Consider the following 13,504-nt stretch of genomic DNA (forward strand, 5'->3'; position numbering starts at 1 on the left):
CAGCAAGACTGACGCTCCGTCTGAGCGCGGTCAAGGCCACGCAGACGGGCCGCCGGACTGCGCCGGCCAGAGGGCGGCGGCACAGGGCCCTGACGGAGCACGCTAACAGGTCAGCTGCGGGGCTTCGGGGGAAGGCTGGTGAACGGAGCTTTCTCTATCGCGCTATGAGGTCAGAGTCTGGCCCGAGCTGCGCTTCTTGGTGGCAAAGAATCATTCCCACCATGATGCAGGTTGGCCTCCAAAACAGCGTGCTGACCGGCTTTTTCGGTAAAAAAGATGAAAATGGACAGCTGTTCTAAGCTGGCTTAAGGCCCGGCCACACAGAGAGTTCCAGAACTGAGCATTCACAAGATCAGGTGGTTGTCCTTCACTGAAAAGGGTAGGCGGAAACGTGAATGACGGCAGAAAGGAAGTGGTGGGGGGCGGGGGGCGGTCACTCCTCAAACCTCAAGACGGCTATTTGCTGAAGAACAGCTGGAAAAAAGCGACACAGAATAACAGCTCAAAAATGTAGGAGAGAATCCAGAGGTTCTGGTTACTTTCAAAAACCTTTGGACACGCGTTACCTAGGTTCACTTCTGGGGTTTTCTGGGCAAGAGGGCAGTGCTGGTGTTCATTATTCCACTGTTCTGGCCCTAGTGTGCAGATCTCCACTCGCTAGAGAACTGATTTCCGAGTCCATATCTACATTCACCCACCTCACTACAACCGACTCAGATTCATTCCTTTTTATGGCTGAGTAATATTCCATCGTGTATGTGTGTCACAAGCTCTTTATCCATTCATCTGCTGATGGACATCTAGGTTGCTTCCATGCCCTGGCTATTGTAAATAGTGCTGCAGTGAACTGTGGGGTGTATGTATCTTTTTGAATTGTGGTTTTCTCAGGGTATAGGCCCATTAGTGGGATTGTTGGGATGGGCTTCCCTCATGGCTCAGCTGGTAAAGAATCCACCTGCAATGTGGAAGACCTAGGTTCGATCCCTGGGTTGGGAAGATCCCCTAGAGAAGGGAAAGTAATTTGGCCTGGAGAATTCCATGGACTGTATGGTCCATAGGGTCGCAAAGAGTTGGACACGACTTAGCGACCTTCACTTTTACTTTTCATGGTAGTTTTATTGCTAGATTTTTGAGGACTTTCCATAACACAAGGAGCCCAACCTGGTATTCTGTGTGACCTAGAGGGGTGGTGGAGGGAGGCTCAAGTGGGAGGGGATATATATATATATATACACACACACACACACACACACTTATGACTGATTCACATTGTATGGCAAAAACCAAAACACTGTAAAGCAATTATCTTCCAACGAAAGAGATTTTTTAAATTATAAAAAAATAGACATTCAGCTTAAATGCCTAATGACTCAAATTGGATTTCCTTGACTTGCAAAGTAATTTTGTATGAAAGACTCTGCAACAAAATTGGTTTCCAGGCATGGGGAACATCATGCAGCCTCTGGCCTCAAGGCTGCTGAGTTTTCCACAATTAACCTCCTTGCGCCTGTGTCCCTGTGTGGCCACGTGTATACCACAAACACAGCAACAGGTCAGGGAGGCATCACTGGCACGTGCCCATCCCTTGGGCTGGGAGAAAACAGGCTCCCTTCTCTGATTCAAGTGTAAGACAATTCTTGCTTTCATCTGTCTCATACTGAATGGAAAACAGGATGATTAACAGGTTCATTGAAGGACTCATTTAAAATAGGGCTTAGAAACTGGACTTTTCAGAACTTGGGGTGAAAGCGGGTGTCAAGGAGGACAGGGCCTTCGTTCCGGGGCTGCCTTCTCAGCCCTCCTGCTAGGGGTAGGTACTGGTGTGTCTCACTCCTATAGTGGTAGTTCATTCTCCACCATGGGGAAGGGCCCTGTCCCAGGCTGTCTGAATCACAGTCCTTGGGGTTAGAGCTGATGAGGCCTGGGCACTGTGGTCTTTAAAAGCTCATCAAAGAAGTCTAACTGTCAGCCAGGCCTGGAACCACTGGCCTAGAACCTCAGCTCAGCTATAAGAGAAAAAATACAAGGACATTTAAGAAATGATTCACTGTCCTTGGCAGGAGCTGGTTTAAAACAGTACATGATGACTCTTGTAAATATCCTGGGACTCAGACACTGGGCAGAGAAAGTCCTAGGCTTTCTGGAGAGGAGGAAGCAGGGGCCCTGAGCGCACCCTCCCTCCCACAGGGACTCTGCACGCCAATCATCCTTGACCTTGGCTCTCGAGCCAGCCGGCCTCTGTAGCTCCCACTTGGTGGTCCTGATGGTGGCCTCGCTGTGTACCACCTGGGGGGCCCTCCCCGTCTGTAAGATCTCCAGGAGGGTGGACTTGCCCTGACGCGGCGGACCCACGATGATCATCTTCATCTGCTTGCACTTCTCTGCTTTCCGCAGCTGAGCACGCAGGTAAGACAGCATTGCTTTGGGGCCTGTGCAAAACCACAGCGGGGCAAAGGAGATGCTGCTGCTGACACAGAGCAGGGAACACACTCACAGTTCTTGAGAAACAAAGTCCTGAATGAAGGAGCACCTTCTGTGTATTCTAATGGGATGAACTGAGAAGACTTTTGGGTCTATGGAGAGAAGGTGTGATACAATTCACCCCAAAGTGAAATCTAAAAGTCAGGGATCTAAAGACAGCATCCTAGTTCTGGAGAACTTGGCAGCATCTTCCCAAACGTGGGAGCTGGAAGGAGGCTCCACGGGTCCCCAGGAGTGTCTACTCCAGGTCCTTAGCAGCTAGACTTGAGCATCTTTCCCTGGGAGGGGGGCTTGTGATGCTGAGGAAGCCCTACCTTCTTTTCTGATCTCTGCAGGCACATTGACGATATTCAGGTCTTCAATGTCCAACTGCCAGAGGTTCCCCAGCTGCCCCAGCTCAGGAGGGAGCTCTCGGAGGCTAGGATTGCTGAGGGCATAAACACACCATGGGAGCACACATACACACCACAGGAGAACACACACACACACCACGGGAGAACACACACCGCGGGAGAACACACACACACACCACAGGAGAACACACACCGCGGGAGAACACACACACACACACCACGGGAGAACACACACACACACCACGGGAGAACACACACCGTGGGAGAACGCACACACACACCGTGGGAGAACGCACACACACACCGTGGGAGAACGCACACACACACCGTGGGAGAACGCACACACACACCACGGGAGAACACACACAGACACCGTGGGAGAATACACACACACACCGTGGAAGAACACACACACACCGCGGGAGAACACACACACACAGCAGCCTGTCAGCCTCCAGGGCCTGTGGGGCCCACTGACAATCTGTACCCCAAACCAAATATCTTGGGCCCTGATTTTAAGTGTTTCATTTAAATACTAATTCCAAAGACTTTCCAAGTGGCACCAGTGGTAAAGAACCTGCCTGCCAATGCAGGAGATGCAAGAAACGCAGGTTCAATCCCTGGGTTGGGAAGATCCCCTGGAGCAGGAAAAGGCAAGCCACTCCAGTATTCTCGCCTAGAAAATTCCATGGACAGAGGAATCTGGTGGGCAACAGTCCATGGGGCTGCAAAGAATCAGACTGTGCAACTGAACATGCATGGTTTTCCAAAGCCTTTTCCCCTGGGAAGCCAGTGGTACAATGGCAGCTCTGTCTTCTGCAAATCCCCCCACTTCCCCATTTCTTCAATTAATTACACTATCATAAAGATGATCACTACCTCTTCGAGTCAAGGCAATGTAGCCTGAATTATTTTGCACACCATCTGAATCCTTCAGCACTATTTGGCAGTAGGTACTCAGTGAATGAAAGGAGGGATGATTGAGCTGCTCTTCCCATTACAAATGAGTGAAACAGCAAGGAAGACATCCTTGCATAGCTACTCCTACCTCCCCCTCCTCTACCTCTTTGACTAAGTCTGGCTCTGAAAATCCAACTGCTGCTTCTTGGTATGTAGATAATGTCTCCCTGGCTCCCATGTCCTTGGATGGTTCACACAAGGACATTCTGCTTCCTGGGCTGAAGGGCCGGTGCAGCGGTGCTGGCTGTGTACTTACTTCCCCAAGTAGAGCTCTGATAAGCTCTTCAGTAGGCAAACTGAGGGTGGGACTGCATCCAGGTGGTTGTCGTTCAGACAGAGGACTTCCAAAGACTCACTTAGGAAGGCGGGAAATTCGAGTACACACGCTGCAAAGAAATGGCGAAGCAGACTGTACATTGGAAGAGAATTCTGGGCCATGACAGCATGGAGGCCAGGTGGGTGCATGCACTGGTACAACTTCTAGAGGGTATTTTGACAAATCTATCAGAATGAGGTGCTCATCTCACCGACCCAGGGATTCCAACTCTAGGAAACGGTCCTACGGACATCCTAGCATGTGTAGCAAAGATGTGAGAACAAGGACACTCAGTGGCACAGTTTGCAGTAACAAAGGTAGAAGACAGCTTGTATGTCCACCCACAAGGAGTTGGTTAAATGAATAATGGGATTCTATACAATTATTACAAAGCACAGGGTGGGTCTACATGTATAGGTATGAAGAGATACACAAGAGATACTGGTAAATCAAAAAAGCAAGGTGTGGAAGCAGGTATCTAGAAGCTTAAATTTGTGTACCATAAAAAGTGTACAGACATGTGAAAAAGCAGCCCCCCATGCACTTAGATATGTTATATGCATGTGTGCATAATTATGCATGTTATATGATGCTATGTGCATGTGTATACAACACACATGCCTACATGCTTTTGTTACATGAAGTTATGTGCATGCACATGTTATATGCATGCACACATATACCACACATGCACATTAATATGTACGCATGTTACATGTTGTTATCAGCATGTGTATATACACTACAAATACACACATTACATATGTGTTACAGTGCATGTCAGACACAAATGCAATTGCTACCACAGACACGTGAAGTTCCGTAGTTCTCTCTGGAGAAGGAGATCACTGGTGTAACTTGAGCAGGACCCTATGGGGCTTTCCCAGAACAGCCCTCCCCAACCCCACGTCCTCTGCTCGCCTCTTGTCTGTAGAAAAACTGGGGCCTTCTAGGCTTTCCCAGCTCCAAAGAGTACTTTTCATCAGAGAAGTTGAGAAAGTACAGAAAGAAAGGAAAACAGCCAAGCAAGCCAAAATAATAATAATTCATCCATTAAACAGAGTCAAGGAGCTTTAGTTCCTCCTCAAGGGCTATAGAGAATATTCTGAGTCATGAATATTTTGAGCTGTTTTGCAGAGTCTGAGACCCCCAGCAGGTGGAAGCAGTTAACTGTGTGCCGTCCACAAGCACATAGACCCCAGACCGGTCGGAACCAGAAAGTGGATGCTGACTCCCGACGGCCTCACCACCAATCAGTCAGGTGAATGTCCATGAGCTGCTCCCACCACCACAACCCCCCTCCCTCGCCGTGTCTTTAGAAACCTTTCCCTGAGAGCCTTTGGGGAGTTCAAGCCCGTGAGCGCCAGCTGCCTGGACAGCTTGCTTGCCTAGACAGGCACCTGCAATAAACGCTGCACTTGCCTTCACCACGACCCAGCGTCGCTATGGTCTTTGCTGGACATGGGTGAGTGGACCCGAGTTTGGTTTGGTAACACTGGAAGACTGAATATTCACTCCACACCCTTGGGTGCAGTTCAGAAATTTTGTTTACCATATATTAATGCATTTATTACTTCTTCAATTGAAAAAAAGCCAGTTAACTGAAAAATAATAATGTGGACTTGGTTTTTATGCTTCCAAGGAACAAGTCAACTCTCTAGTACATTTAAGTGATTTCAGTAATTATGCTGGTTTTGAGGTTCCTATTAAAATTACATCAAATTTGCTGTTTCTACCGCACCAGAGTGTATGAGTTGAGAAAGAACGTGGGGAAAGCTTGGAAACTGATAGGAATCAGAGGGTCGGATTGCAACAGAATCTCTGAAGCGCCTTCTCCTCTCTCCTGAGGCAGGGAGAATGGGGGCAGGTGAGCACCCCCCCTGAGGGTCCCTTTCAGCTCAAATTCAAGATAAAACAACTGCCTCAAAGCCCTCTCAGCCAGGTCTCAGCCAGGTCTCTGCCAGACACACAAGATAGAGAAGCTGGAATTCTTTTGTGGGGTTGAAACGATGCCTCTGCCCTGGATCACAGCTCCTCCCTTAACTCTGGCTTTTCTCCCCACATGTAGACGCAGTCTCAATGGTAACAGGGTAACCTGGCATCAGAGAATGTTCTGAGAGAGACGATAACAGAATACTGATATTGGCGCCTGGATAATTTGCCCAGCTAATACCACATGAATGGGACTCAACACAGTGGCCCCTACAGAAATAAATGTGCAACAGACTCTTAAGGACAGCTTTGTTCTTAATCCTTGTTCTATAAGAAAAATGTTCAAAAAGTGTTGATTTTTTTTAAATGAACAAGAATGATCAACTTCACCCTGCCCTAATTTGCATGAAAAAAAAAAAAAAATCAAGAAAGACCCACTCTCTTCCCAGAGAACACGTTCTGAACACATGGCCTCTGTAGTTTCCATATTTAGTTTCACCTTGGTGTTTAAGAAGCCTCTTTAAGAAACAGACAGATGGAATAAGGGACTTGTCCTCTAAACAGAGACAACACCTGTCACAGACCTCTTGGCCCAGAATGGAAACTCTAAAAACCGGGCTGGGCAGAGAGCACAGCTCGAGGTATTTATGAACTGTAATTACTTATTCAAACGTTATTTATGACTCAGCTGGTCTGAATTTTACTGTAAAAATGGCCATCCAAATTATTTTTGGACAAGACCACTGTGCCAACGTGACTACTTGAATGTACATAAATCTACTTGGAGTTTTCTATCCATCTGCAAACAAGTAGAGATGATGCCTTACCACAGGTCAACAGCCCGAGAGAACAACCCTCCTAGGAAAAGCATCTCTCCCTTTCTCCCAGGCACGGGCCTCAACTCTCTAGATAAAATCGACAAAATCACAGGGCTCTTGTTGCGTGCGGACAGCACAGCGCCCCCACCTCTGCCAGGGAGCCTCCCAAGGGCTTGGGTCCTCCCCAGCTCCAGCCACGCCCCTACTGGCCACCGCAGGGCCACTTTTCAGGGCATGTTGCGTGTTTCTGCCCCGCTGGGCCCCGTGTGCCTCTGGTCTTGCACTCTGGTGGTTTCATGAAAAAGCGGCTGGTCCCCGGGGAGTGCTGGTCCACCTCCTAAGGCGCCGGCACGGTCTGCCTTTCTGGACTAGAGACACCCTCCTAGTCCACTCCAACCCCTGAGGCTTGGCCTGCCTCAGTGGGAGTGCAGCTGAGGTCCACCAGCAGCCCTTCTCCTGCCTGTCAGCCTGTTTGGGTTCCATGAGACAAAAAATGCTTGCTTTTCCTTCCTTCCAAGTGAAATCCTCAGGTCTGGACTCAATTTCCAAAGTCCTAAGGCTCTTTGTTTTGAAAAGGATCAGTTATGAAATTCCAAATTGCATTTCCCTAGTAGCGAGGTTCGAGGCCTTTCTGTTTCTTCCTGGGCCATCTGGACTTCCTTTCCTGTGAACTGTTTATATCCATTGCCCAGTTTCTGCCTATTGGGTTGACTTTTAAAAAAGTCAATTTGTAAGCCGTCTTTGTATATTAGGGACTTAAGCCAGTTTATGTTGCAACAATTTTTGTTGCAAATATTTCCTCTTGGTCTGTTTGCATTATGACTTTGCTTACGATGCCTTTTATTGAACAAAGTTTTCCCATGTTTTTACAATGCTAAAGATTTTGCTTTTTAAAAAATTACTCTTGGATTTCCATCTGCCTACACTCAAATTATATATTTATGCTCTTAAATGTTATTTTCTTTTTTCTTGTATGCTTCAAGCTGACATCTGCATGGAGATATTTGTAACTGATGTAAGGTGGGCACCTAGTGCTGTGTTTTCCCTTCTTTCAGCTGGACAAGCAGTTATATCAGCACTATTTATTAAAACAATAAAACATTCTTTTGCCCACTGAATTGAAATGCCACTTGTGTCGTACTAAATTCCTATTTTTGGACTCTTCTCTGTTTCACTATGATACATTCTTTTTTCAATCATATATAATCATCAAAAAAGGGCAACAGGTAGGTCGACTGTTTAGTTCACCTCCTGTAAATGTGTCTTGGCCTCTGTGGCATTTCTTATTCCCAGCTGACACCACCTATACTTAAAAAGCAGTTGTCAATATAGATCAATCAAGCTGAAGAAAGAAGTTATATTACGCCTAAAATAACCTAAATATTGGTTCCATTGGACAGTATCCACAGGGATATATCTGTGAGTGTTGATGGCTTTAGAACTCCTGACTTTCAGATTAAATAAGAGGGCTGGTGACTGAACGAGAGGGACAGTCCACACCTCTCGCTGTACCCTACAGAAATGAAGACCTAAAAGAACTATTTTCCTAGAAACGTTCTCTGCTGAACTGGCCTTGTCATGTGGCCAGTCCCAACCCTCTAGAAAAGGTTCTGTTTCTGACGAGTCTGGAGGAAGACCTTGAGCTCCTCTAGAGCCTCAATGTAGCCAGGACAGCCTGCAGGACCCAGGACCGCGGTGTTTCCACGGGCACCTCACAGGAAGCCACGGTGTGGAGGCAGGAGAGCACTGCCCCCAGGCCCAGGGCTGATGCTCACGGCGCTGGCCTGGCTCTCCCGCTCAGCAGCCCCTGCCCACATCAGTTACCCCTGTGCTCAGACTGAATCGGGTCCCCTCACATCCGTGAGTGGGGGCCCTGACCCCCAGCGCGATGGCATTAGGAGACAAAGTCTTTGGAAGGTGACCGAGTTTAGGTGAGCTCATGAGGGTGGCCCCACGATGGTGTTACTGTCCTTATAAGAAGAGACATCAGTGGGCTCTCTCTGCCGTAGGACAGAGCAAGAAGGCAGCTGTCTGCAGGCCAGAAAGACAGCCTTCACCAGAAACTCACTGTGCACCCTGACCTTGGACTTGCAGCCTCCAAAACCTAGAGAATATCTATTTCTGTTGGTTAAGCCACTCAGTCAGTGGTGCTTTGCTATGGAAGCCTGAATTAAAGACACTCCGGAGGCTCAGTTTCCTCATTGGCAAGATGGAAAGTCACAACCCACATCATGCTGTGATGGTTACAGAGAGACTGACACATGCAAGGTATCTAAGGCAGTTCTCACACAGCAGGCCATCCATACGCGGGAGCTGCTAGACTTACTGGGCTGCAAACAGGAAAGGGGGTTTTGGGACCCAGATTGGTCATCTGTGTGACATGAGCCACGGGCACAGTCAGGAGCCCGAATCAAGCACAAGCGTCTCTGGCATTCCACCGGGCACTGCAGGCGAGAGCCCACCGGAGCCGTCTCCCTCCAGGGCCCCCCAGCCCTCTCACCTCCCGGCAGCAACACACACACCTGCCTCCGTCCCCGAACGCTGGCGGCCTCTGGTGGTGAAAAAGGAAATGCGCTTTGTTTTAAGGACGTCTTCGTTTCTGTAGGGGGAGAAACGTCCAGGTTTGAGGAAAGCATGGCAAAGACGTTTCTTCTCGGTCTGTGACTATGCAATGGCACGCAGAAAGAAGGGAGAAAATACCCCCAGAAGGGTGCTGGGGCCCCTGCAGCCGATGTGCAAGTGTGGACAGCCACTGTCTGCTAACTGCACCAGCTGTGCTCACAAGTCTTTTGGGGGAAAAAAAAAAAAAACAAACAACAAGCAGAGAAGATAACGTAATGCCAGCAGGACTGGCGGTTTCCACTCCTGAGCTTTTCCGTCTCAGGCAGGGCAAGCCTGGCAGGAAGGCCCGCTCCAGGGGCTGCAGCTTTTCTCTGCACTGGGGGAGCTCAGAGGGGTGAGTCCCACTGAGATGCCGCAGCGGTGGCCCTCAGCCAGTGAACTAAGGAAGCTAGTCTTCCTAAGGAGACCTTGGAGGGTACGTTTTATTCAGTCTACACATACTGGCTAGTGACTGGCAAAAACTTTTGAACAGAAGGACAACTGAGGCTGATACAGGGAGAGTCTCCAGGAGTCTTTAAAGATTGGCAATTGTAGGGTACTGTGCTGGGCTGAATGGTGTCCCGCCCATTCTCATGTTGAAGTCCTAACCCCCAGCATCTGAGAATGTGAGGTGTTTGGAGACACGGCCTTTAAGCAGGTTGTCCAGTTAAGATGAGGTCATGAACGTGGGCCTGGATCCAGTCTGCCTGGTGTCCTTACAAGAAGAGGCGATCAGGACACAGACGGCACGGGGGAGACCACACTGACACAGGGTCCGCTGTCTGTGTGCCGAGGAGAGGCCCCGGGAGACACCGGCCCTGCTGCCACCTCCCCTCAGGCTTCCAGCTTCCGGAACTGGGGGAGATCCATGCCTATCGTCTCAGCTGCCTGGTCAACAGACTTTGTCATGGCCGTTCAGTGAGCCCGCAGGGATGCCATCCCACGGGTCTGTGACTGGGCTCACACACATCTGAGAGCTCACCGGGGACAGAGACCCCTGCTTACTTGCCAAAGTGGTTTCTGGAGAGATCCAGGGTTTTGAGCTGTCTGCAGGTCCACTTCTCTTGAGGTGGGAGTGCCACCAGCTGGTTTCCCTGTAACTTCAAGAACATGAGGGCCTATGGCAGAGGGAGAGAGGGCAAAGGTGATGTCAGATACCACAGGGGTGGAGGAACAGAAGGGAAACCAAACGGCTATAACCAATTCACTCTCACAGGGATTCCAACAGTGAGGGGCCTCACAGAGTCTTCAGACTCCTGACATCATAGCAGAAAGGGCAAATGGGACAGTTAATAGATCCTTCCCTTCAGATCAAGGTGAGGCAATTATTCCAGAATGAAAGGAATGAATTGACCCTTCTTAAGAGTGACGATTACTTGTGGACCCATCCTGGGAATAGCAGAAGAGTCTGAGGCCCTGGAGGTCACAGTGCCAGGGCAGGAAGCATGGGCAGAGCATGATGGCTCCCTGGGCCGGCCCAGGTGACACCCTGGACAGGGGTCTTGTGGCAGCAACACCGAGGGTGATCCGCCCGGGTCATGGAACCTCTGCCGGCTTGACACGGACTCCTCCGGGGTGATGGAGAGTTCCCCACCCAGGCCTGGCTCTGCGCACCAAGCGGTGACTAGGACCCATGCTGCGCTTTCAGAGGCTCCCACTGGGCACCAAGCAGTGACTAGGACCCATGCTGCGCTTTCTTCAGAGGTTCCCACTGGGCACCAAGTGGTGAATGGGATCCATGCTGCGCTTTCAGAGGTTCCCACTGGGCACCAAGCGGTGACTAGGACCCATGCTGCGCTTTCAGAGGTTCCCACTGGGCACCAAGTGGTGACTAGGACCCATTCTCTGCTTTCAGAGGTTCCCACTGGGCACCAAGCAGTGACTAGGACCCATGCTGCACTTTCAGAGGTTCCCACTGGGCACCAAGGGACGAATAGGACCCATGCTGCGCTTTCAGAGGTTCCCACTGGGCACCAAGTGGTGACTAGGACCCATGCTGTGCTTTCAGAGGTTCCCACCAGAGCAGGAAAAGCGGACAGGTCTGGTAACAGCCCTGCTGGGACACACACAGCCAGGGCTCTGGCACAGGGAGGGCATTTCCTGAGTTCATGCCCAGCAATTCCAGTTCTTCCGCTTCCGGGCAGGGAGCAGGGACACGACGGCAGTGCCGCCCGAGCCTCGTGCGCCAGCGGGCCTGCAGGCCCACCTGTGCGCTGGGAAGGAACAAAGCCACAGAAGGTCCAAGGGGCTGCTGGGCTGTGCTTACTGTCAACATTAAAGAAAATCCTAGAAATAAAAACCCATCAGTTCCTCCCAGAGCTGTTGTCATTTTGCGCATTTCCTCTCAATCTTTGCACACAACCATGCATGATCTTGACGGTTAAACTTTTCTTTCAACTTATTTTTTCTTTGTTTCAAAAGCTCTGAAGAAGTACATAGAACTGCAACGTGGAGTGGTTTTCTTACAAAAGCTGAAAATGAGAAATAAGGTGCTATTACTTGACTTACATCAAGTTGGAAAAGTCCCAGGGGAACTTCTTTCAGTGCGTTTTCTGAGAAGTCCACATCCTTCAGGTGGTTCTTCCAAAACACAGCCATTTTGTCTGGTAGAGACTCCAGGGCATTTTTGGATGCTTTGCAACATTTCTAGGAGTATGACAATAAAGAGAATTAATCAGCTTTTTAAAGGCAGAGGGTTCTATGAGAAAGACTTTCCAAATTTAATGTTAAAAATAAGACCATTACAAAAACCTCTGTAATAAATACAATTCAGCTAATTAAGAGGCTACAGACTATTCTTGGGCTTCCCTAGTGGCTCAGCAGTAAAGAACCCACTCCAATATTCTTGCCAGGAAGTCTTCATGGACAGAGGAGCCTGGTGGGCTACAGTCAATGGGGTTGAAAAGAGTCAGACTTGACTGAAGCGACTGAGCACACGCACGCAGACTCTCCTTGCCCTGTTTTCCTGTCCTTGCTCCAAGGAACGGGTGGGAAAGGTTTCCTGGGGAGACCAAGGTGGCTCGTGGTCTTTTCCCTTCCCCCAGGACACCTGGTCCATTGTCCTTGAAAATAATGGGACGATTCAGGACAGTGTTCTGAAGAGGAGCCTACACCCCACGTGCATATATATTTAACCTAGAAATATTAATGTAGGAATGGAGAATTTCCATATTTGCTGTTAAAAATAACAGCAAGAAAACACAAATATACTTTATGCTATCCCATCCATTTTAACAAGCAAACTTGCCAAGAAGCAAAACCACCATTTGAAGGGGAGTGCTATGTATGCAGACTACGTCTTCTTTCCTTCATTCTTATTTTATGGTTGTCCTAAGGAATGGCCTCGCGTTTTTGGACAGAACTCAACCCGGGCCATCCCATTTCCAGGCTGTAGCTGTAGAAAGTCTCGTAGGTGCTATGGTGCCAATCTCAAACCCAAAGCCGGAGGGGCTGGCTCTCAGGTGAGTTACCTGCCTGAGACCCTCAGCTGCTAGATGCTGAGTGACAGACACGCTCATCTATAACATGGGACAACTCTGCACACTGAAGGGAGGAGCACGGTACACCCTCAGCGCTGTGGGACTGACCGCTTCCTTCACGGTTTCTGGCAAGTTACTAACCAAAGGGCAAGCCCAGGCATCTGGAAACGCCTTCAGGTTATTTCTGGAGACGTTGAGACAACTGAGCGATTTGAAAGAATGGAGGAAAAGTGCAGGGAGCTCTGTCAGTTTGTTATCAGAAACATCGAGCTCCTGTAGCTTCCGTAAACCAATCCAGTTCGTGGCTAGGAGAAAATAAGAGAGGATGAATTGGTAAAAAAAAAAAAAATCCCAATCAAGAAGAAAATGTCAAAGTATATCAGGTTACTGATGACGAAACATACCACTCTCTTCTTCAAACAATTTTTCCAAATAGTTTTTTGAAGCCGTCAGTTTTTGAAGTTTTGAGAGATGCAGGAATCCTGGTGGGAGGTGGGACAACTTGTTGCTGGAAATGTCAATTTCAAGTAGCCTGTAGTTGGGAAAGAAGGAAGTCAAGGCATT

General features: G+C 49.0%; 1 protein-coding gene across 1 annotated transcript in view; it reads right to left on the reverse strand.

The window, feature by feature from the left end:
• The window catches only part of LRRK1 (leucine rich repeat kinase 1), a 132,541-nt gene that overhangs the window by 34,144 nt on the left and 84,893 nt on the right, over positions 1 to 13,504 (reverse strand). Inside the window, exons 8-15 of the mRNA XM_055555868.1 lie at positions 13,345 to 13,472; positions 13,082 to 13,245; positions 11,970 to 12,107; positions 10,467 to 10,579; positions 9,383 to 9,459; positions 4,051 to 4,180; positions 2,796 to 2,908; positions 2,215 to 2,429 (exon numbers count right to left, since the gene is read on the reverse strand). Coding sequence (XP_055411843.1) covers positions 2,215 to 2,429; positions 2,796 to 2,908; positions 4,051 to 4,180; positions 9,383 to 9,459; positions 10,467 to 10,579; positions 11,970 to 12,107; positions 13,082 to 13,245; positions 13,345 to 13,472 — 1,078 coding nt within the window. The remainder of the gene's footprint in view (positions 1 to 2,214; positions 2,430 to 2,795; positions 2,909 to 4,050; positions 4,181 to 9,382; positions 9,460 to 10,466; positions 10,580 to 11,969; positions 12,108 to 13,081; positions 13,246 to 13,344; positions 13,473 to 13,504) is intronic.

Source organism: Bubalus kerabau, chromosome 19, assembly GCF_029407905.1.
Source record: "Bubalus kerabau isolate K-KA32 ecotype Philippines breed swamp buffalo chromosome 19, PCC_UOA_SB_1v2, whole genome shotgun sequence".
Lineage (NCBI taxonomy): Eukaryota > Metazoa > Chordata > Mammalia > Artiodactyla > Bovidae > Bubalus > Bubalus kerabau.